The sequence below is a fragment of the Amblyomma maculatum genome, chromosome 2, assembly GCF_055883805.1.
Source record: "Amblyomma maculatum isolate TAMU_Amacu chromosome 2, ASM5588380v1, whole genome shotgun sequence".
Taxonomy (NCBI): Eukaryota; Metazoa; Arthropoda; class Arachnida; order Ixodida; family Ixodidae; genus Amblyomma; species Amblyomma maculatum.
Genome location: NC_139345.1, coordinates 86,262,880 through 86,288,050, shown reverse-complemented (window position 1 = coordinate 86,288,050; position 25,171 = coordinate 86,262,880). Strand labels below are relative to the sequence as shown.

The window sequence follows — 25,171 nt, the reverse complement described above, 5'->3', positions numbered from 1 at the left end:
GGTGTGCTAGCTTTTTATTCATCGTTTTTTAGTATATGCATCAAGAACAATTTTTGACTGGAGTCTTAGTGTGTCGTGCGAAAATATATGATGTACTCCAGCTGCAGGAAATGAACAAAAAGATCATACTCTAATTAGGGCCCAAGTCCGTCTACGCTATGCGAGCCAAACGGCCTTGCAAACATGCAGCTTTAACACAATTTTCATACTTACGTAAGCATAGCAACCTCTTAAAAAGAAAAACAAAAAAAAAACTAATTTAGACGAAGGCATATATTATGCATGAGTCAAAACAAGCATTTGTCACAGGCTGGGAACGCACTCACCGTATTAACTACCCCCATAGATTAGTGACGTTCGGATGGGCCGAAAGCAACTTTGCATGAATAGAAAAGGCTGTGAGTTTTATGCGTTCGCTTAATCGCTGCTGAAGCCGCAAAACAGCTTCCTGCATACTTTTCACTACAAACCTGCATAGTTTTCACTACAAAACATAAAATGATTAAACACCTCATTCTGCAAGCAGTGAAAAATTTGTGCATGCGGATTAGTAAAAGCCGCAGTGATGAGGTGGTCAACAGCTGGTACAAGATAGCGTACGATGACGTATTGGAATTTCGCGGTCCTACTCTAGATGCCGCTGTTCAGACCATCGCGGCTTCGGCCTCGGTTGTAAGCAAAGCTGCAACGGAGCCACCTGTAGAGCTAGCAGAAAACAACAGCACATCGACGCTCGCTCCAAGCACCCTTTCGGCGGCCGATGAAGCCTTCCAGCGGCGCCTGAACATGCTGCTGAAGGAGCAGAAGCTTGTGCTGCCTCCTGAATCCAATCGTCGGTACCGCCGCGCAGCCATGCAGAAAGCTGCGGAAGTCTGGGCGCTGTTCCGAGAAAATCGTAAGTGTGCATGCATGTACGGGGGAAAGCTGCTTGGTATGCTCGAACACGGGTTGGGTATGTTTACGTTTCTCGTCAGGTGCTTCTATTCTTTTCTTTTTTAAGCATTTCAGGTCATGTCGATAACTACTGCAGACGCGGAAATGCCGTTGCCGACATCAGACATGACGCGTGTACTTCCTTTCGGAAGAATAACGGCATAAACTTGAGAATGCGTTGAAGAAGCAGTATTAAAATCAGCCAGAGATCACACTATTGTCTTGTAAGTGCTATAGCCGAGGGGTCATTAACATTCCGTTTACCTGACTTCGCAGCAACGTCTGCACAGAGCGTACTTCCTAATTGCATGGGATCTAGGCAAGAGAGACAGCAGCCACTCTTGCCTACAGAGCCAGGTCTTCAATGGCACCATGCACATTGAGTCGAGTTCTTTTTCTTGTTTTTTTACTCCTCTGTGATATGATACTATTGACTTTTCTGCTGCTGTTATCAGTCGAGACCGATATAGTGGTGCAGTAGTTATAATTTACGTATTTTCCTCGAGCGTTTCTCTTACCAAGTCGTTTCAGGTTAATGGTGTAGTGACGGACGTCTTTTCCATCAGACTAGGTTCTCTAGTAGTTTTCCGTCCGCTTTGTCTAGGCTTTACCTTTCTTTCTCTTCCTCTGTCTGTTGTATTTGGTTTATCAGCACGTTCTCTAATTTTATTTTGTTTGATTCGACTGCTCCTCATTTTAGCTTTTGTTTTTTTATTTGTGGATTTGTCGACCAACAATTACAATGCCGTAGGAGACTGCCTTCCTCTATTTTCCACCCAATATTATTTCTATTCCTTTTCTATTTGTTGTGTACTGTCCTGCTTAATATTGTTACGCCGCGTAGCGACGCATGAGAAGCAGCAGAAAGAAAAGAAGAAGAAGCAAGGGAAGCGAGCCGCGCGCAGTCTGATCTGGGTTTTCTGAGCCGTGTGCGTCCGTCCTTCATACGTCGTTCACCTGTATTAAAACCATTTCATCCGTTACAATATTTTACTTTCCGTCTCTCTCTTTTCTTCTGTTTTTTTTTTTTTTTTGTACGTCTATCTCTCTCACCGTACGTTCTTTGTCATTTTGTATATCCGTTGTTTTGCTGCTGTTATTTGCTTCCCCAGTTCTGTTTCCTGTTTTTATTTTATTTGCAGGTATGGGTGCTGATTTCGAGAGGTTCCTTCTTCTTTTTCTTCTTTAGGCCAGCGTGGACCACCTTGAGACTCGAATCTCGTTTATTTCTTTTTCTCTTTTTTTCATTGTTATTATGATAATTTTTATTTAAATGTCTTTAAAAAGTTCTTTTTTTTTATCTTGAGGTTTTGCTCTATTTTTATTTATTTTTAATTGGCATTAAGCCAGAAAACGCTTTTGCTGGTCCGGGCTAGCTCCCTCTAATTTTTTTTTTTTTTTTTTTCAGTTGTAAAGGACAAATGCAATGGTAAAATGGCTGGCCAGGAACCCAACTTATGGTTGAACACGTTTACTTTTGTTCACCATATTATCATTCTTATCACATTCTATCAATAAAACCGGCCCAAAAATGTCTGGATGTGTATAAAGGCGAAAGCCTTTAACGGCTCATACTCGCGGCCATAACCTAGCTGTCCGTCCGGCCACGACAAGGGTGTCGCTTCTTCGCGAGATTCCGTGGGGATACCGCGACATTGTGCCGCCATCAGTCATGATGCCCGGGATCGGGAAGCGCATATCATAATTCTGAGAACCCTTTTCTTCATTACCGAGTTTAGCATGGGACAGGTAGAACATGTTATGGCACAACACGTCAACAACACATTTACTGGCGTGACAGGTTTAAAATCCATAATCCTCCTTGTCTACCGTGAGGAATATAGTTAGGAATAAATAAACCCTATATCCACCGGTAATCGAACCTCCGTCCCGTGGATCTCAAACCGAGCACTTTAACCAACTGCGCCACGCCCGGAATCATGCAACGGACATCATAATCCTCCTTGTCCACCGTGAATATGATAGTAGCAATGACAACGACGCTACAATTAGTGATAATGACAATGATGACAACGGTAGTGATAATAACTGCAGCAATGATAATAACGGTGCATTTAGTTGATAATGATAATCAGAGAAAACGTTATGCACTGTGTGCAATTCCAGTGCTCTCGGAATTTTTTACATTGCCTTTATTTTTCACATTCTTAACTTTAAACCAGATTAACGCTTACAAACTTAGAGTACGTCAAAACGACCGTGTCCTGTGCGATGCCAGTGCAACTTTGAAGAACGCCACGTGACCGGAGCAGAATTTCAGCGCTCCATTACGTGGCCTGTCATATTCCTTCTGCAGCTCCTAGACGTTCTTTATGTATCCTTGTTTCGAAAAAGCGGCTAAACGCTGTTTTGACGACAGCCACACCAGATCCCGAGGCGCAGGTAGGCGGCCATGCACTGCCGGAGAGGGACGAGTGCGAATCCACCGTGTACCGAGGCATCCAGTGGCCGGCCACAGCCCGGGAAGGCTGCGCGGAGTTGGACTGCCCCACCGGAAATGTTGGTAAGGCGCAAAGCCACATATTTTCAAGACCGGCTGAGTCGAACACACAAAACAGCACGCACTGATACGGCGCATTACAATAACTATTGCTATAAGATCGTATTTATTCTCTACTCAGTTCAGTCTGCGTGTTTTGTCTTTCTACCAGTACATGCTTTTCAAGCGGTGTTTAAGTACTACACAGAGTGGGGCTGTGGACATCATAACATAGAGAGAAAAGTTATGGAAAAAATGAGAAGTCAATGATAATGAGCGATACCACTTGCGGAGAAGTTGATCAACGTACTGAAATAATAAAAGTGCCTGAGAAATTTTACCCGTTGAAACACCTGCGTAGACATAGCAAGGCCAGTTCGGTTTCGCACAAATTTACATCTCTAAGAAGTAGCATATGGTTCGTAAGTTCGAAAGAATTGAACTTCTGGATTTATATATTACGAAATATGTTAATATAGGACGCTAAAATCAATTTTTATCTCACCTTAAGATAACCTGAGGCTGTAGATGCTTATGAATAAACAGACCTACCGTGTACTCTGAGAAACAGTTCACATTAAGTCAAGGGTCTAAAAATCGGCGGATAATATTACTATTTGCTAGAACTCTCTTGTCGTTTTGTCGCCTTCCACGCAAACACCGATCGTGTAACGATGAATTAATGGGACCTTCAAAACAAAGTATATCATTTTGAGTCAACGGCAAAAATGAGAACGCAGAGCTTAAGGCTCCACGTACGCAATTGCGTAAAGGAAATTAACAGCTTTTGCAAAGGGTTTACCACAGCTACAGGAATGTATCATTCGTTTCATAAAAATTTAGCATCTATACTTATCATTTCGTGGGGTCCTTATTTGTGCTATCTAACCAACATAGCAAATAATGTTCCATTAAGCAATCAGCCAGGTCAGACGTGCGTCTCCATTAACAACCATGCGTACTTTGCAATGAGTAAAAGTTCATGTGATTCTTTGCAATGAATATTTATTCCCCATTCTTAACGGGTGTTTATTTGACAGAATGCTTTGTTTCAATCTTGCAATTTTCTACGTAGTTACACAGTTTCTATATCATGTCATACTTGGAGAGAATACTAGAAATCAGTAACTCTACTCTTAGATCTCGTAAAATAAGCTTCACGTCGAAAAAAAAAAGCGCGCGGAAAGGACGATAGGAGGAAGGTGAAGCTAAACTCGGACTTCGCATGTAGATACCGTACATGTCTGTAAAATTTTGATTACAATTTATCTTTGAAAAACTAACTAATGTTTTTCTCGAGGTCTGGACATACTGCTTAAGCAGGGGAGCATTTGTCCTGAATCAAAATAACAAGCTGCGGCCAAAATGGCTATAGGATCAACAGACATATGAAGCAGGAGCGGTGACGTCCCCATTTACAGACCATAAGATGTTTACAATATTGTTGGTTCATAGGTATTATGACGTGGTGCTGCAACTCCAGGGGATACCGGAAGTCGCCGCGTCCGAACACAGCGCAATGTGTGCAGCCATCCGTGCTACTGCTGAAGAGTCAGGTGAGTAATGAGTGAGGTTATTTCAGAGTAAGCAAACTTGTGATATGGTTTATATTCTTCTTGCAGATGACTTCCGGCTCAAAGGTGGTATACTCAACGTTTGCTTTCTTTGCTTTTTACCTTGCAGTTTCTTTCCTTTCCAACTCTTAGCATTTGAGCGAATTATTCTGAAATGCGCGTTCCTTTTTTTTCCTAGGTCGAAAATTTCGAAAGTGCTATATTTAGCCACTCATTTTTCACTGCGGCAACCGGGCATTCTAGGAGCTGGCTAGTTTCACGTGATAAAATCATGGTTGCGGCGGCAACATTTAAATGGAGGCGAGATTCAAATACGGCCACACTCCATGCAATGTCAATGCTATCAACGGGACCTTCCTCCCAGGCGTCCGTCAAGGCCGTTTAGTAGCTTCGGGATGAAAATTTTACATACTAACTTGGGACGCACTGCTACAAATATAAAAAGCAAGCGCTGCGCTTGCTTCGAACTTATTCCCTCGTTAGCGCATACACTTTCCTTGGCTACATGGTGTGCCTGCATTCGCTGTTGCTATATAGGTTTGAATCCGTAATCAAAAGGTGTTTATGAGATTAGGTTGAGCTGCCACGTGGGCTGACTCGTTTTAACCGCAAGAAGGTGCTACCCACCTTAAAGGGCAGCTTATATGTCATGAGTGTGATAAGAAAAAAGCAACAGCCATTTACTGAGGAGCATTGTAATAATAATAATAATAATAATAATAATAATAATAATAATAATAATAATAATAATAATAATAATAATAATAATAATAATAATAATAATAATAATAATAATAATAATAATAATAGTTTTATTGAGAATGAAAATCGAATACATAATCAGATCTCCCAAAGCCATCGTTGGCATGAGTAGCAGCAAAATCATTCAAAGTGCACTAAAACGCAAGGATTTCACAGTATCTATGGCGGGAATTTTTATGAAGCGTAGAACCAGACCAACTTGTATGGCCAAAATGCTTATAAAAGAGTAGACATTCCTACAAGCACATGTCTGTCAGGCTGCCATGGTACAGGCGAATCGCTCATGCATAAACACATGCAATACAGGTAAAACCAATCGCTCATCTAAACGTAACAACACAAGTACGCTTTTACAAACTGATACGACTTAGTAGCTTCTTTAACTTATGTTTAGTCCTTGTACAGAAGGTTGTGAGGGTAAACTGCTGAAGTAAGTAAAAACAGAATGACTGCGTTTCCGAGTGCCATATATCTCATGGAACACCATGGCCTCCAAAAACGGTCCTTGGTTTTTATTTATTTATTTATTTATCATTCATTCGTTTGTCTGTTTGTTTGTTTGTTTGTTTGTTTGTTTGTTTGTTTGTTTGTTTGTTTGTTTGTTTGTTTGTTTGTTTGTTTGTTTGTTTGTTTGTTTGTTTGTTTGTTTGTTTGTTTGTTTGTTTGTTTGTTTGTTTGTTTGTTTGTTTGTTTGTTTGTTTGTTTGTTTGTTTGATGCACACTGCAGACCCTTGAGTCCAAGCAGGAGGGCATAGATGCATACGAACAAGAGCAAACAACAACAACAACAAGAAAAAGCGATACAAATTTATACAATGTTAGTCGCACTGTATAGCCATCTGTAAGATAATTTTCCAGTCTGATATTGTCCGAAGGAAAAAGGAAAACTTAAACTTGTCAGTTTGATCATAATAGTGTCAGTGAGTCAGTATTATGATGTCTTTTGTGGCGTGTTGTTGCAGAAGATATATAAGGGGCTGGTTTATTGCAAGCTTGTTACTTAACAGGAGAGAAAGCAATGGTTCTTAATCAATGGGAGGTAACGTATACTTAGCAAGGAATTCGCTGGACCATAAGTATTTAAAAATAACCATCTGTATCAAAAGATCAATAAATTCGGCATAGAAAGTATTTCGAAACGATCTAAGTCAGCGCTCTGACCTAAATAATTATACCTCCTTTAGAAGGTATTCCAGTGTATAACTCAATTTATGATGCCAGCGAACTGCACAGTGCCCATGAATTGCTATTCCATATCGCAGAGCCTAACTTGCGTTATCTGTTTCCTTGCCAATAAAGGCACGTTGCATGTTGCAAGGCAGCTTATGTTGTGCAGTAGGCGTGATACTGAGTCTTTTACAAATGTAAGCAAGGTAGTTGTTCCGAGAAAAGTTGCTACCAAGATACAAGCCCAGATATTTGACTACAGATGAATGCAGGAGAGGTGTAGAATGGCAAGATGAACCTTCAGAACATTTCAGAATGAGCGGATAGCCAAGGGTTGTCTTCTTCAAAGGTTTATGAAAGATTAAAAGTAAACATAATTAAACTGCATGGCGTATTTGCACGACAGCCAATATGCTGCATAAAATGGAAGTCTTGGACGGTTACTACATGAAGCACCAATAAGTTTTATAGGTGGGACACGTGTCCGTCGTTGTACGCAATAAGTACTTGTTCACGGAAATCTATCCAGTCGATACGTAGAGAGGGAATAGGAAAAGAAGCCCAAGTTATTGTTGAGACTTCTTTCAGTGAGGAAGTGGAAATATCATTTAATTTTTCTTTTCTTTTATTATGCCGTTCTCATGTTCTCCCAGTGTTGGAATGATTTCTTTTATTTTTCTTTCTGTTTCGTAACCTCCCGCTATGAAAGGCTTATCTTCCTCTGGCAAGGGATTTAAGAAACGAGGGTTACCTAACAGCCCCCGGAGCGCTCTCAATTTTATGTGGACCTAGTCACGTCTTTATCAGAGGAAAGTAGTCAGGCGCGTATTTCCTTTTCTTTTTAGTATTTGCTCCCAACGTAACGTGTCCACAGGGTAGACAAGAAGGATGAGTTTTCAAGAAGCCTGACTAAATGACTAAATGCGTTGCTAAAGCATTTACCCACAGTCCAGGCAAGTAACCACGACCCTCCGAAGCCAGTCCTCGTCTCTCGACCGTCTGTCCTGAATTCACTTGCCATTTCTGAAAGAAATGCAAAGCTAGACATCAACCTTGCTGATAATGCTGCAATTGGCTCTCTGAAGCTGCAATAAAGAATGATATTACTGGCAACAATACGAGAACCTAACTAAAGCTCAACATAACCGTTAGCGCAATGCGCACACAAAATGGTCCTCAAAGTCTACTTTAGCAGTTGTGTAAACATCAAGAACAGATGTAGATGAGATAAACAACAGTAGCCAATTAGCAAGTGGTACTAATGCAAAGATCAGTGCGAGCTTTGAACAGCGATGGAAAGATAAAGAACAAACAAACCGCGTCATAACGACACACGTTGCCTTCAGTCAAGCGCTGGATAAAATTCAAAGAGCGATGACAAGGATTTTACCTTATTTAATTTGCAACCGTTGTTTTCTTTACATATATCTAACTCTAGAATAACTTCCCTCTCGTCGCCCAGTGTGACGCAACACATTGTCTTAATGAAAAGCCAGCTAAACGAGGAAAAGAACGATTTTACGTCGAAATGCTATCGGCATTGAATTTATTTTCTACCTGGCTAGTGCTAAACAGACACCGAAATATCAGCGCATGGGGTTCTTTCATTTCGCTCCAGTAGAAACGGAGGCGCCCCAGCAGGAATCGAACTCATAACCTTGTGCATAATATAGTAGAAAGACACACCGCCAAACCCATATTACCGTTAGTCAACTGAAAACGTCTTACTTCACGATCGAAGTAAAGGCTAATAGATCGCAGCTACCCCCTGCCCCCTTCCCGAACGCTATCATATTATTCGTTAGTAGGGTCTCACTCCGCTTCCGCACAGCAGAAGTACCTGGCTGACATCATTGAGACCGTCAGCGAGTTTGTGAGCAGCAATTCACTGGAAGTTGGAGGCGACCTGGTGGCCATTGTGGACCTTCTGGATACGAGCGTGGTGAGAAGCGACTCTGGCGACATCTACGCCGGCAGCATCGCCAGCGCCGCGCAGGCAGAACGCGTGGGCAACCTCACGGCCAGCACAGTCGACGAGCTCTTGAGGTGCGACAAGCCCTGGAACGAAGTGCCCATGGTGAGTCCATGAGGGATTACGAGCCCATAACCGCACAAAGCACTTTTGTCTCTTTTAATGCGTGGTGTTTTCTCCGGTGAACATGCGACGCTGTAGTAAATCGTAAGCGAAAGCTCTCGTGTCCACACATTGACCAATGAGAATTTGCAGTCTGATATATATTTAGACTTCTACCATGTTAGCCTTAGAATGGCCGATCTCGTAAATGAAATGGCTAAACGAAAAGGAGTGCAGATCTGCTTTTGTTACGCTGAACACGGAAAACAGCTGCGCATGGTAGGCGGCAGCTACACAGGATTGTCGAACGAATGCTTCTCATATCTACCTCACGTTTTATTGTGCAATACGTTCCGTATGATGCCGGTGTTTCAATGCATTGAGAGCAAAGCAGTTGAGAAAATGTCTGCAAACGCAGTCATATAAGAACTGCACTGTCGGATTTCGGCGCATATGCGGGAAGCCGGAGCCACAGATTTGAAGTACAACAATCACAGAAAATATAAACACGTCCCGAGACGCCGAGAACAGGTGAATATTTTAGTATATAAACATGTGATACGCCCTGCATCATCGCTGCTATCATGTGGGTGCTTACGATTGAGGAAAGAATGTAGGGTAGAAAGAGAGAAAGAAGATGGCTACACAGCATGAAAGAGCACTGAACAAGGGTTGAGGGGGAGCCTCAGTTCGCAAGCTGAGCTAACGTTTCGACGAGTGGACTTGTAAAGCATACAAGTTTCTTCAGTGCCAAAGTTTCTCGTATAGCCCAGTGTATATGAATAAAATCAGAACATTGAACAGTGTACATACATTCTGGCAGCTGGGTAATCTAATAGGCCTAGCACAGACTACACCGCAAATATTATTTCGCCAGCATAACGACATAGTACTTCCAAATGTAGCAGACACGGGTCAGTCGAAGCAGTAACGGGAAAATAAACTTCGCTAAAGTGATTGCGCCCCGCCGGGGCGGTGCAGTGGTAAGACGCCCGACTACTGTGCCGGAGTACTCGGGTTCGATCCCGACCTCGGCGGCTGCGTTTCGATGGAGGCGAAACGAAGAGGCGTCCGTGTGCTGTGCGATGTCAGCGCACGTTAAAGATCCCCAGGTGGTCGAAATTACTCCGCAGCCCTCCACTACGGCTCCTCTTTCTCTCTATCCACTTTCACTCCCACCTTCCTCCCTTCCCTTACGGCGTGGTTCAGGTGTCCACAGCTACAAGTGTGACAGATACTGCGCCTTTCCCTTCCTGTGAACCATTATTATTATTATTATTATTATTATTATTATTATTATTATTATTATTATTATTATTATTATTATTATTATTATTATTATTATTATTATTATTATTATTATTATTATTATTAAGTGACTGCTAAGGCGTGTGGCTGCGACAGGCCGTCAAAAATATACATAATTTCAGTGGTAGCTCTACAGGTAATCTCTTCACTAATCGATTATGCCATATCGATAAGAGGTTAAGCGATTAGCCATAGAGCTCCAATTCGCAGCATCATTCACGGTCGCCTGACGAAGTAAGGTTAGTGCATAATAGAAATAAACGTGCAACGTGTAGTAGTGCAGCTACCCGTGAGGATAACTTTATCGGGCCCGGAAAATGTTGTCGTTCATTTTCTTAGCGTCTTCCGGAAACTGAGTGTGCAGAGGAGAGTGACAGAATATATTCATAACTGCCTTTTTGCTGTAGTTTCGTGAACATAATATATCCGCAGCGTCTATGACAAACGCGAATTCAAAAGTGCCCCTTTGGTTGATTTAAAATAAGTAAAAGGCGGTAAGAACCAACAAATCATGTCGCTTTGTGAATGTGTCACACTTTATTACCTCTGGGGACATAGTGAGCTTTCATTACTTGTTAGCTAGCAATCTTTATTAAACAGAGAAGGAGGAATTCAGGCGCTAGCACCAAGTCGTGATAGATGCACTGATATCAAAGTATCGACAGTGCACTAAGCAAAGCAAAATTGTAGCCGATCGACAAGAACTAGAAAAGGGACTGTGAGTATAAGAAATGTCGACCCCCCAAATCGGCCTGAGAATGTTGCAATAAGACTATTTTTTCGCATTTGGTGCATAGCGAAAAAGTGTTTTGCATTTCCATGAGCCTCTGCGAGAGTTCAATGGGAAAGGAAATGCAGCACTTTCATCTGTGAAACTTTATTTTCTGTCATAATCAATCGATGACTCTTTAAAAGCAGTGGACCGCGCATAGGATCGTATACGGGGTGAAATGTCGACTGGGAAATCTCAGTATAGCTCGACAAACCAAGTTATTGGATTATCGAGTTGGTGATGATGTTCAACAGTTACAGCGCAACAGCCGGGATGTGAGAGAAGGGTGCAACACAGCGCTAAATCGCAACTGAAATCTTTGTTGGCAAACCGGTCAGTATAAATACCCCGTTTGCCCATAAGGATTTCAGTTGAGAGTGTGCGCTGTACTGCGTCGTTCTCTCTCGTCCCGTCTGCCATGCTGTAATTATAAAAGAACGGTATAGCTGGCATCAGGCTGTTCGTATTCCTATGTGCTATGCCGAAATGTGAATCGCTTCCAACCGCCCCAGTTAGATGACAATCCTCCTTTTTTTTTTTTTTTTCTACGCAGCAAACGCGTCATAGCTGTGCCACAACACTGCTACTCATAATGGATGTCGCTGGAATAATCCTCAGCACCGCCAGCGATGAAAAGGAACAGACTACCCTGAATTTTATGAACTTCCGTAAGTGTGAAGCATGTTTTCTGCAGCTGGTTTCTGGTGCCAGTGCATCGTACATGTCATGCAAGCGGAAAGACAGCACCCAGTTTTCCCGTTGTACTTCGGTTCGAACGTTACTTGGTGTTTTGTAGTGGCAATGCCGCGGATACTCTATTCAGGCCACGGCGGCCGCGTTTCGTTTGAAGAATCATGTGTGGTGTACAACCTTCCATTGGTTCTTCTCTCGGAGCCTTTGAAATTTTAAATCCCACAAATAAAGCATTAATTTCAACACTACATGTAGGACGTCTTCCTTTTTTTTTAATCATATTTTAGTTTGGGCGATTTAATTCATAGTCAGAACGTTATAGAGTAGCGCAGAACAACACGCCATTACTGATCACAAGACCCTAGGTTGACATTTGTTGCAAGTTCTGACGCAACATTTTTCTTTAATGTGGAAGGCATACAGCGTGGGTTGCTTCTGTTCGTACAACAAAAGAATCCAGCAAAGCGCATTTTCGCATTCTGCTTATTCACAGCGTGTATCAGACAAATACATGGTGCCGCTTTACTAAAGCTTCATATATAACCAAGCACAAGTCATGGAACCGAGAAATCTTGTACAAAGGCGACATTTGGCCATGATTTGAAGCCAGTTGTAAGTTGCCAAGCGCAGCGTGCAATTCGGAGCTGTGTGTAGAACTGGGCTCAGCTCATTGTTCGCTCGCGCTAGAAACACAAATTTTCATTTTCCCATTTTATGGATGATAGGAAGCATATGGCCCTTTGCAGAGATTCTAATATGGAGTGGAGTGTTAAAATAACCATTTACACTTAGCTGCAAATAGATATTGTACCGAAGTGGCACGTCAAAAGTTGACATGATCTTTTAAACCAGTCGTGTGTCCAGCTGCACACAGTAGCCGTCACGAGATATGCAGATCATAACGTATTTCCTTCCCAAACACCAGAGGCATGTCTTCTTGTTATGCGCTTCGCAATGCTCAGCCGTTGACTCACCCCGACCCTTATTTATCTTAAAAGCGCAAGGGGTGCTCTTTGTGATGGGCTGCATTCAAGACAAGGGTTGCTCGGCAAAGGCAAAATATTGCAAAAAGCGTCTTCCTGATGTATTCAAAGAATGCACCTAGGCGGTCATAATATGCAAATATACTAGCTGTCAATCGCTGTTTATTACTCTGGCGAGCCAAAATAGTAGGCAACAGTGAATATGTTCGTTTTCTGCCCGACTAGACAATGGTACACTCATCGTAGCATTCCATCCAGCACCATAAAAATCACCGCAGTGTCCGTTGCTGATAGCGGCTCGTTTGAAAGAAATGAATTCTACGGCGGATACTTTCAGAGGAAAGGAATCGGAGTGCAAGTTCTTTCTGCCCTTCAATCCTCGCAGAGATGAACATAATATCGAGCACGACGACCCACATCGCAAACCAGACCATGGTCCTGCCGGGGCCCGGCACTGTCTTCAACGGTACTCAGAGTACGGCCCAGCTTCTGCTTGCACGTAACAGCGACGAAGGCGAGGAGCCCGTGCGGGGAAGCAGCGCCGGAGGTGACGGCGGGGCGGTCGTGATCGTGTTTACCGAATTCCCGCACCTCGATAAGCTCCTCCACGACGACGGGTGAGCAAGGCCAGCTGCCTGCGCGAGTGTGTTTTCCGCTGAACAACGAGCGGGCCTTACGTCCTTTTGTTCTTACCGCCATGGTTACTTACTTGGGTGGGGATGCGCGTGTGGGCGAAGGCTGTATGGGCTCTTTGGAGGACAAAGTTGCCAGGAGCGCGGCAGCCCTGAACTGCAGAAAGACAAAAACTCAACATGCGCAGCAAAGTACACTTCTGAACTTTTGTTGGCTCTCTATTGATCAAAGCGGTGTGTAGATTTTGCATACGTTTTTCCTGCCTTGCCGTGCTTGCAAGGTGATTGTTCTAGCGTGAAAATTCAACAAGCCGAAATACTTCCATTTTTAAACAATGGTGCTGCCTACAGTGACTACAGAACACAATAGTATGGTCAACATTAGCACTCTGTGAACCATATTTACTTGTGGACGTGCACCGCTCGAAGTAGCAGATCTAGGCGAGCATTCTTGAAGTTGATGTCTCTGCACGTACCCGGAAACCTGGATTTCCACAGAGTAAAATTGCTGATCGTATGAACATTACACGAAAATGCAATGAAACGAATGTGGGAAAAGAGCTAGTAAGAGATACGAAGCTGTTTAGTGACGAAATCTCATAGCTCTGTATTCCTGTTCTCTCAGCACTTTCTTGAAGAAAATTAAAAAAAAAAAAGCCTTTTTCTACATTTTCGTAACGCACGCGTATCTTAAACGTTCCTTTAAGCAGCAATGTCCTATAGTCACGCTCAAATACAAAGCAAGAACGTAACCAGAACAGATCCACCTTAACTAGCACTACGTATGCTTCAAATAAGCAAGGCTATAACAGCCAAAGTGGGTTTTGAGAAAAGACAGATGAATAGGAGTGCAGAAAATTTCAAATGCGGCCACACTGACTCAGAAAACATTACTCTCAATCTAAAAACTTGAGTAGCACCAAAACCACGCATTGCATATAAAACTTCCCACCTGGTGATTTCATTCACAGATAACGTATCACACTTTCTCGGGGATAGATGCGCGCACTCAGGCGTGCCACTAACACTCATAGCACATGCAGGGCGGACGCTGAGAACCCGGAGCAGAAGCTTAACTCGCCGGCGATCAGCATCCGCGTCGGCACCGAAGCCCAGGGGCTGGTCTTGGGTGCCCACGTCCAGTTGGTTTTGCCCATGCTGAAAAACAAGGCCGAGAATCCCACTTGCGTCTTCTGGGACACGCTCATCAAGTGAGTTCACCTCACGTCACGCCCACGACGTGTAATCTCGTTGCATTTCTCAGCTATGCGACTGTGTCCTCAAAAGCCATTTCGAGTCATTGCTGCTCTTGGCTTAGAGGGACCTTGAGGACACATGCAAGCTAGCCTCTGTCAATGGAATGATGGCTATAATCACACAGAGACAGCTCTCACTCTAAATAGAGTATTATAAGCTGACAATGACAAAAAACAAAAAGAATAGAACTAGCACACGTGTCGTAATAAGTGGTGCATTTCGGAAGTAAAATACGTGCGTAAACGCAGATTTTCTCGTGCTCATCTCTGAGGCCATGCTAAAGCATCATTCACTGCTTGAAGCTTTCCTCAGTGTCCCGTTAAAAGCTCACACGCTGCGTGATTCCCCAGCAGGCCACCGGATGCATAGCATAACATCACGTCCCGACCAGGTAATAAAGCTCCGAAACTGGTACTGACCAGGAAAAGCTGTTTTCATGCCCTCATTCTGTGCGTTCCGACACGCGTCCCTAGCTTATGGTGGACTACCCCGGATGATATAAATAGAACGATTCACCGGAGCTTAATTTTGCAAGTAAAATGCGACCGGAAAGCACGAGCTATATTCCGCTAAGTCCCGCGATAAGGACGGAAAGCCGATATAGAGACAAGACGCTAAATATGCCGCTCAGATCGGCAGATCGAAACTGCAATCCGACTGAATAAGTTGGTTCGAACTCACGCCGAGCGATGTAGAACTATCGCATTGCACCAGTTACTCGCGCGAAGAAACTTGGCCAAGCATTTTGCGCAGGAGGAAATCTTCATGCAGGGCAAGAACGAACGTCTCGAGCGGTTTTTGTGTCCGACGCTTAGCGCTTGTATTTATTGAAGCTTGGGGATAATTACACCTGTGGGGACCGTCTTAAGACGTTCCCACCGGTGTAACAAGGGACAACGCCTCATGAACAAGGGACAAAGCCTGAAGTTTGTCGTTGACCTTGTAGGGAGGCAAAGACGTGTTCCCTACCAGCTATCGAGGCACAAATGGCGACGAGGTGAACAGGCCGAGTACCAGGTTTCAATTATTTCTTCCGTGTGCTGTGCGATGTCAGTGCACGTTAAAGAACCCCAGGTGGTCGAAATTTCCGGAGTCCTCCACTACGGCGTCTCTCATAGCCTGAGTTGCTTTGGGACGTTGAACCCCTCAAACCAACCAACCAATTATTTCTTTATTTTCACTGGCACGTGACTTAAGAAGCCAAAGCTCGTGCGTACTGCGAGCAAGGCGGTGGAGCGCCGATGATGGCCAAAGTGCTGCTATAGATCGATATAGGCATATTCTATGATTCTAATGAAAATCGAATGAACAGTGGCGGAGACAAGAGAATAAGGTTATTTGTGGGTGGACCCATGAAGTAGCGTTTTTTTTTTCGTTTTTTTTTTTTTCTTACAAATAGCAATAATAAATTAAGTTTCGGGTGGCATCAATTTTCGTCTTGTGTTTGTTTATTCCTGACGGTACAAAATTAACCGACGAAAACGCGCTGCCGACTCCCATTCTGTCAGCACTAAGCAGTACCATCGATAAGCAACTGGCTGGGCTAAAAGCACTCTCGAAGAAGGAAAATCAGCCGTTCTAGAGCAGAAAACTATAGTTCGGTGTTTTCCAACCTGTGAGAATCTCGAGCTGATGCTGTGAATGTGAAATTTTAAGGCTCTTTCTATTATAGCATAGTTTCATCCTGGTTACCGTGTGTTATATTCGATTCATGGACGGATAGAAGCTAAATACCAATAGCAATATTTATACTTCATATCTTTCAATATGCTTCTAGTCTATAAGAGCAAGCTGGCCTATAGGGAGGCTTCGAAGATCACAGGGTAAACTAACAGAATAGTAGGGCAAATAATGGGACGATATATACGAAGGAGCCTCCACGCTGTACTACGAACATATTCATGGAACAAGCAATAGACAAAATACCTTAGCCAACAATGTAACGGACGTATTTCTTAACGCCTTCATACTTCAATGACCACCTTCTTCGCCGGAGAAGAGTCTTATAACGGGCAACGGTTGACAGGCGTGAAATCGCATGGACATGCGGAGACACTATTCGAAACGCTTAGCACGCGAGAGAGTTAGCGTAACCAGCCAAGGTCAGTCTGTATTTCAGCTTCAGTGCACGGAATGAATTCAGCGTCGCTTCGGGAGCTTATGAGAAAGCACACGTTCTTAAGTAACTCCATCCCGTCCACTATACTCGGTATCTGTTGCCTAATCATTTTCTCTTTGCCTATAGAGGACCGCCACTGGGGCTACATATTTCCAAGTACTCATTTCCTGGCTAGTGGCTCTTATCGGCCGGCGGCCCACTCGAGGCACATCCGCATGCTCTTACGCTGATTAATATTAACAGAGCACTTGATACGAATAAAGCACTCTTATCAGTCTCATCTAGAGTACTGTATATGTTTAGCTAGAGGCAGTATGTTCGTAAGCTGTAAGCTGACTATAGGTTACTATGCGGGGATATGTTCGTAAGCAGTAAATTGACGAGAGCTTACTATCCGTTACATACAAGATATTTGCTGATGTAATCGCTAACCGAATCAAGACCACCTTAAAATTCATTCAACCAAAGGATCAAGCAGGTTTTCGGAAAGCGTACTCTACTATCGATCGTATCCATACTATCAGCCCGATTATAGAAAAGGCTCGGAATATAACCAGCCCTTATACATAGCATTCATTGATTGCGAAAAAGCATTTCACTCAGTCGAAACCTCCGCAATCATACAGGCATTGTACAATCAGGGTGTAGACGAGCCGTATGTAAAAGTATTGGAAGATATCTGTAGTGCCTTCACAGCAAACATATAGTTCTGCATAATGGAAGTAATAAAGTTTCCATAAAGAAGGGTGTTAGGCAAGGAGACACGATCTCCCCAGTACTATTCAAAGCTTGCTTAGAGGAAGTATTCAGAGACTTGGAATGGGAGCAGTTAGGGATAAGGGTAGATGGAGAATACCTCAGTAATCTGCGATTGTCGATGACATTGCCTTGCTAAGTAACTCTGGAGATGAACTGCATAGAATGATTGGCGACCTAGACAGGAAAAGTAGAAAGGTAGGCTTGAAAATCAATATGCAGAAAACTAAGGTAATGTTCAACAGCCTCGGGATAGAACATTAGTTTGCAACAGGTAGCGAAGCACTGGAAGTCGTAAGTGAATATACCTAATTAGGACAGGTAGTAACCATCCGGGCCATGAAAGGGAAGTAACTAGGACAATAAGAATAGGATGGAGCGCATTTGGCAAGTACTCGCATATTATGACCAGCAGCTTACTGGTATCGCTGAAGAGGAAAGTATATATAACAGTTGCACCTTTCCTGTACTTCCCTGAAACGTGAAGGCTAATGAAAAGCGTTCTACTTAAGTTGAGGACAACACAGCTATAGAATGGAAAATGATAGGTGTAACATTAAGAGATAGGAAGCGTGCAGAGTGTACCGGAGAAATAACTCGCGTTAACAACATTATATCGGAAATCAAGAAGAAGGAATGGGCATGGTCAGGGTAACTAGAGCGATGAGAGAATAATCAGTGGTCGGTAAGGGTAACAAATTTGATACCAAGGGAAAGAAAGCGTAGCAGGGCGTGGCAGAAAGTTAGCTGGGCGGATGAGGTTAAGGAGTTCACATGGGTCTAGTGGATTGCAACTAGCACTGAATCAAGGTAATTATAGGAGTATGTGAGCGGCCTTCACCCTGCAGTGGGTATATTCCTGCCGATGATGATGATAGTATTTTCGTGCTCATGATTCTATTGCAACATGAGTACGTTTCATGTAAATTTGTATGAGATTCTTCTCCGGTGTATGGTGCTGGCATAGTAATATTCCGTAACAGGAAACTAACCTTCTCTCTCTTTCTTTCTCTCTCTCGCCGAAGGGAAAGAATGCTTTGCAACGTTTCATTTTGCTTTAAACGGTAAAAAAGCAAAGCCTTACAAAATTTAGCTCCGTGGGTTACTGCAGGCCAAACAGCGTGGCCTTTCAGGAATGCTACACTTCAGGTCTTAAGGTTAGAGTCGGAGAGATTGCGCATTTAATGCGGAAGAAAAGAGGGCGAAGACAAGAGGAGATAGCCACGTAAACCATGCGGCTCTCGCTATCTCTTCGTTATCCAAATGGGAGAGAAAAGTCTCAGAGTTTTATTGTTTGTTTTTACAAGCAAAATTTCCCGTTCTGACATCAACATTACCCTTCCCAGCCGAAAACATTCTTGAGGAAATGTTTGTGCAGGAGGCTGAGGGCCACCGCAAACTGCGGGTTCCGTTTGTAAAATTCCATTTGTCGCGTATGAACTAGTTCAGAGATAAAGTAAGCTCGAGGATGGTCTCGTGTTGAAATAAAGCGAAGTTTGCCACGTTCCCAGCCGCTAATCGACAGCTTATGTACTCCGCCCACGCGCGGTGAGTACCAGGTGCTTAAAGCTATTCATCAATTAATTTTAAAGCGCCATCGCTTCTATGGAGTTCAATGAACATTTCAAGTTTGCAGTGCTCTTTTACTGTTCTTTCTTCCCTGGAAAAAACATCTTCCGGAGGTAATGAATGGGCCTCCTGTTCTTGGGGATGTTCGTTGTCCCGGCGTTTACGGAATACTTACCGGATATAAGGCTCACTAGGTTGCAGCAGGTTTCTTTATTATTATTTACAGCTGTACAAACAATTGCGACGAGCGAAATGGGCGTTCTGTTTGTTGCATTGAGGTGTAACTATTGCCATGCTCTTGAGGCTTCCCTCCTACGCTTGAAACAACATTCTTACACACAAGCTTACCTAAGTGCGAACCCAGAAAGCAGTATGCGACTGCATTTGCAACAGTACGCAGTTGCAACCATAGCAGTGTTTCTGTTCATTATTATCCCTTGCTCGACCTAGTCATTTGCTGGGCTTGAAAAAAATAAAAAATCCCAGACTAGAGGAGGAGGAGGAGGAGGAGGAGACAACTTTATTTAATGCACTATTAAGCGTCACCAAGACCAACTGGTCTTTCAGCTGGTCAGAGGCTAACCAAGCTCGCCACGTTGGGGGAGGAAGGCGTTGAAAGTGAGGTGTCTGAATTGCAACTGGGCAGGAAAACTTGCAGTGTTCTAAGTTTGCATAGTGTTCAGAACAATTTGGGCATGCGGGGGAATGCCTGATTAGGTATAGAAACGATAAGGCAGAAGTAAAGAGCATATTTAGTTGTGTGCGTCTAAGAATGCATATTTGATGTGTCCTTTATTGCGCTAAACGCAGTGATGGCTGTGGTGCATGTGCGCCTGAACAGCTTTTCATTTTTCTTTTTGCGGCTTAGCGTGATAGTTGCGAGCGCCAATAATAAACGCTATCCAAACACAAACCTGACCTCCTCTTCCCTCCCAGCTTCCGCCATGTTCTCGCTCACCCTCGCTAAAATAGCCGAGCGAGCATCGCTGCGAGTTCTGTTCAGATTTCACCCTCAGCCTCTTTCGCTCACCTGCAGAAAATCTTTCACATGTGCTTCGCTGAACGGCACATGTGCAGCCAGTGCTGTAGGAACTGCTAAAAAGTATGGTTAGGCCATGATGAAACATTGCATTAAACTAAAAAAGAGCACAGAGGAATAAATATGCCACTCAAAAGTGCAGAGCAGAAACTGAAGTTTATTCCACTGTGCAGAGTGAAAAATAAAATAATAAAAATGGAGCGCGCATACACACATCACCGTGAATGGAAGAATGGAAAATAGAGAAAACGAAAGCATGAAAAGAGCATGAGGAATAATAATTGGTTCACAGGAAGGGAAAGGCACAGTATCTGTCACACTTGTGTCTGTGGACACCTGAACCGCGCCGTAAGAGAAGGGAAGAAGGTGGGAGCAAAAGTTAATACAGAGAAAGAGAAGCCGTAGTGAAGATCTAAGGAGTAATTTCGACCACCTGGGGATCTTTAACGTGCGCTGACATCGCACAGCGTACGGATGCGTCTTCATTTCACCTCCATCGAAACGCAGCAGCCGAGAAATATTCAATATTTCATTTCGTTCCTTTTTTTTTTTTTTTTTTTTACCTGGCCGACCAATATTTTTATTTTTTGTGCATGCTTTTTATTTTTCCCAATTCCTTTCCCTTCGCGTGGCCACTATTTCCAGATCTCCACATGTACAGTGGTCAAATGAATGCATGCCTAATTGATTACCCTGTCATTCCTCTCTTACTACTCCGGGCGAACGGTAGTCATGACTTTCGCATGCACTGCGCGCGTCTACAGTTTTTTATCACCGCACTGACGTCTGCAGCCTTACAGAGGCAGGCGGTATAAACACCGATGCTGGTAAAGATTCCAGTATGTTAGTAATAACTTAGGAAAGCCCCATTGCGGTAAGCCGCATAACGCATTGGAGCTGCTTTTCAACGCAAGAGATCAGTTATTGCTCATCTCCTGTCTCTCCATCCGCAATACAAATGATTGTCCTCATGCTTCTTGCTCAAGTGTTACTAGTTCCTCTTCGTTTGTACTGTTTGCGCTAGGTAGGGTATCGTTTGTAAGCATCGTGTTTTCCAAATTGCCGCTGTTGTGCCGCGTTCCTTCTTTCCCTGGAGCTCACAATTTTCTCTTGGCTTCGCGCAGCGAGTGGAGCAACGTAGGCTGCGAGGTTGGAAGGCGCAACGACACGCACGTGGTCTGCCTCTGTCAGCACCTGTCCAACTTTGCCGTGCTCATGGACCTGCAAGGTGCGCTGACACAGCAAGTGCGTGCCACGCTTCCCCTCCAGATCATCACCTTGACGGGATGCTGCGCATCAGTCCTCTGTCTCTGCCTCTGCGTTGCTGTATTCGGCTGCTTTAGGTGAGCGTTACACGATGGAAATGTGGCTGTAATTCCAGACAGTTGCAAATATTTGGGGTCACTGGCCAAATGCGCTGTGGATTGGGGTACCAAAGAAGCTGCTGCTTAGGGCCCCATCTCTTAGAGCTTAAGGGAAGAAGTGCGTTGAAGAAGGCGATGAAAAATGCGTTTTTTTTGTTTGCTTAACCCTTCTTCTTTAATGTCCCCCAACCCCGAATTTAGACTAGAAGTGATGGACATCTACGATGAGAACACATTTTTTTGACGTTGCAGACAGGTAGAAGGAGCTTTTTTTTGCATTTTGGCAGTCCTCCAGCAGTTTTCAATAAGAAATTACAAAAAAATATTTTCCGTCTCCAAAAGCTGCCCCCCCACTCTCGAAAATGCCGCTGCCATTGGCTTAAAGCTGTTGCACCGCCAGTGTTCTCGGGTTGCCGCGCTATGGTCCAATCAAGGACACAGAGGCTTTGAGCAAGTTTTGGAGAAACTAGGTGTCCTACCTTCTGGGATAATGATTTTACTAAGTAGTGCTCGTAAAAGTCTGCGAGGTTTAAGGATGTCTGCTAAACAAACTGCTAAAGCCAAGTTCCATGGTCGCCATGTGGCGAAGAAAACTTGCAGAGAGGACACTTTTCGGGGGCAACGCGAGGGACCTTCATACACTGCAGTAGAATTATAAGGAAACTAACAGCTCTTTAACTGCATTTCCTCGTTTCTTTTTTTTAAACAAAAGGAGCATCATATTCACTTATAAGATATTTGTTGAAATTTTAAAACGCTCTTTTCTTTGCTTGTTATTTTCAAGCAACCTTAATGCTTGTGCAGCATATTACTTCACCTGTCAATGTTGTGTCACTATGAAATTTTGTATGGATAATCTTTACTATTTGAAAAATACAGTTGTGCTTTTTTAATTGCAATTTATCGTTCTGAATCAGATATAATTTGCAAAAACATTTAGTTCCACCAGAAGAAACCAACTTAGAAGTAAAATTTTTTTAAATATCCTCCAAAATATTTATAGCCAGATCATTTTTTCTCATTGTGCAGAGCGCATCACAATGAAAGAATTGGAATATTGCTCAGTTCTTACTTATATCTATACTGACGCCAAATAGGTGTATAAAAACACCCTTATATATCAAATGCATTGCTTGCAAAAATTTATGGTAAGCAAGCGTTTAAAGATGAAAACAACAGAAAAGAGAACACTACACACGCGCTCAAAATTCAACTAAAATAGATAGGCAGGAATTAACATAGGATTGAGAACAGCTCTTAAAAATTCACTAAATGTGAAATTTTCATCCATCTGCAGGCTGTAATATTAGAAAAAAATGTTTCGTTCTGGAGCTGGTACCCTTAGTATGTGGAACAGCAGAGAGTGGAACTTCGAGCGACATGAATGAAGCGAAAAAAACAAAGCAAGGAACAGGGTCATTGTTTAATGTAAATTTTTTGACTAAACTGACAAGGAAAATGTCTGTAATATCTGTAGTGAATGTATTTACCCCGATCAATACACAGGGGAGGCTCGGATTAGTTGCGAAAATAGCAATTCACTGCTGACCCGGGAGACCCTTTTCTAAGAGGAGGGCTTTCAGCTTGTTTACAGATCAGGAAAGCGTTCTATGTTGCTTCCATTCTATCCCTCTATCCAGTGGTGACGCGAGAGGAGGGGGCAAACGGTAGGCGCCAACATCTAAAGAAAATAGCAGGAAGAATACTCAAGAATGAGTAGAGAAGATATCACTATCCTCCACAACTACCACCTTTGTCCGCTCCCCTATGCCTCCACCTTAGTTTTTCTTGACTACTCATCTGTCGTGCTGTTAGAATGAGATAAAAAAGCAGCGTCCTGCTACCGCCGGAGAAGTACCTAGTTGTCGCTTCCTATTTGCCACCTGTAAAAAAATCTCGCGAGAAGTTGTCCAATAAACATAGGCAGGTGTGCCTCTGGGGCCCATAATTGTCGGGCTTGTAATGTGACAGAACACGTTTTCGTTGCCAGGCAAAGATCTTTATATGCAGCGTGTCGATATGTCCCGCTTTCCGATGTCGAGGTGGCAGACGTCGACGGCGCCGCTACGATTATTAGCCCGCGCTGCAATCTGACCCTGCTTCCAATCAGAGGGAATGGCTCCAGACCTTGTAAGGTTCATTACAAGGTTCCCAAATGTGGGAAATAACAGCTAGAGACAGCCAACGGTTCGGTTAACAGGGAGCGTTTTGTGCGACGAGCAGTATCACAAGAGACAACCGTATGTTTCAAAACAGCGAGTGATCATGAACTGTTCTTAGCCATAAACATTTTTTCTTTCGAACTTGCATAAAGCAGTCAGCAGGATTCACCTCCACATTCCACAATGTTCTAGATAACACGTATACATATCTGGATTGCACAACGTCAGTAAGTTTAAATTTTTTGGGAATGGTTCACGCAGTTTTACTTGCCATATCAAAGTTGTGAGCTATGAGACATATCTCATTTAAGTGCTCTGGGTTAGTTTACCCACCTCCAACTTTCAAGCATGCACCAAACTCTAAGCGCAGGTTTGGCTCAACAGTCGCCTCCGTCACATTGCAATATGGAAAGCATGGCTATTATTACGCCGTACTAATAGATGCACATGCACTAGAGGTACTAATATACGGTATATTCTTGTCACTGCAGTAATGGTTTGCTAATGCGATGCAAGCCAAACCACTTTGCAGCTTGAAGCTTTACTGTCAGGCGCATTTGATTATTCAACTGCACAACTTTCATCTCGCTCCCTTTTTAATTTCGTGCAACAAAAAAGCTGAAATCAAGCCAAGTGGTTCCTTGACGGCAGGTTCCATTCCTTTTTACCACTTCCGGCGCAGGTCCCTCCGCAACACTCGCACATCGATCCACCTGAACCTGTGCCTCTGTCTGCTCATCGCAGAAATCGTCCTCATGTTCGGCCTGGACCAAACAAAGCACAAGGTACAGATCGCAACCGTCTGCAATGAACTGATCTACGCTTTCTCAACTCTTGTATTGCTGGTAGAGGCGGGCTTCGTGAAATCACCGTTGTCATCGGCTAGAAAGCTTGCCACCGTGTTTTATTTTCAAGGTGACGATAAAAAGACATCCTTGATTTCCAAGGAGAAGATCAATGGTTATAAAGGTGATTAGGATGGCACCAATAAAGGGCAAAAATGCGTGCATTGTGACCTGTTAGTAGAAGTGTCATTGGTGTTTTTGTACGCAGATATATGCATAGATTTTGCGTATTGCACTCCCAAAGGCATCAAGGGTAACATGTGAACGCGAATTTTACTTTCCTTATGTGAAAAATAATGAAGCCAGTACATTATAAAACAAGCGACGAAAATAACACACCTTATCCTGCATTTATATCACCGAGTATAATACGTCTTTCCTGAGTATTGTACTTCAGGCCTCTGGAAAATTATCTCGAACAGCCTAGCGAAAAAAGGCTTATAATTATTTGTTACAGTGCGGTGAATGTGCCCTTTGTCGGTAATAAGTTTTTGTTTAATCCTTGCGTGCCAAAGAAATGCATACAATGTAGTACTATGTTAACCTCAACATCTGTTTATGTTCCGGCGAATAATACGTTACTTTTCTTCGTGAGCTGAAACTGTGCTTTGAGTGTAAGTCTGTGCTACTTCGAGAAACTGTAATGCGGTGTGTTCTTGAAT

At 43.3% G+C, this 25,171-nt stretch overlaps 1 protein-coding gene across 1 annotated transcript; it reads left to right on the top strand.

Annotated features, from left to right (window-relative positions):
- The first annotated feature begins 540 nt into the window (after positions 1–540).
- LOC146199209 (adhesion G protein-coupled receptor L2-like) lies at positions 541–24,654 on the top strand. The gene is made up of 10 exons (XM_084592073.1): positions 541–895; positions 3,314–3,457; positions 4,889–4,989; positions 5,056–5,073; positions 8,771–9,013; positions 11,644–11,758; positions 13,152–13,383; positions 14,442–14,609; positions 21,263–21,481; positions 24,347–24,654. The coding sequence occupies exons 1-10, from the start codon at positions 541–543 to the stop codon at positions 24,639–24,641; spliced, it is 1,890 nt and encodes a 629-aa protein (XP_084448199.1). The 3' UTR covers positions 24,642–24,654.
- Positions 24,655–25,171: the final 517 nt, after the last annotated feature.

Excerpts from the sequence above, each read along its gene's own strand:
- LOC146199209 (XM_084592073.1), top strand. The coding sequence starts at position 541 with ATGCGGATTAGTAAAAGCCGCAGTGATGAGGTGGTCAACAGCTGGTAC. Across the intron at positions 11,759-13,151 it reads CCTGAATTTTATGAACTTCC|AGATGAACATAATATCGAGC; the intron begins GTAAGTGTGAAG and ends CAATCCTCGCAG. Across the intron at positions 14,610-21,262 it reads TTCTGGGACACGCTCATCAA|CGAGTGGAGCAACGTAGGCT; the intron begins GTGAGTTCACCT and ends GGCTTCGCGCAG.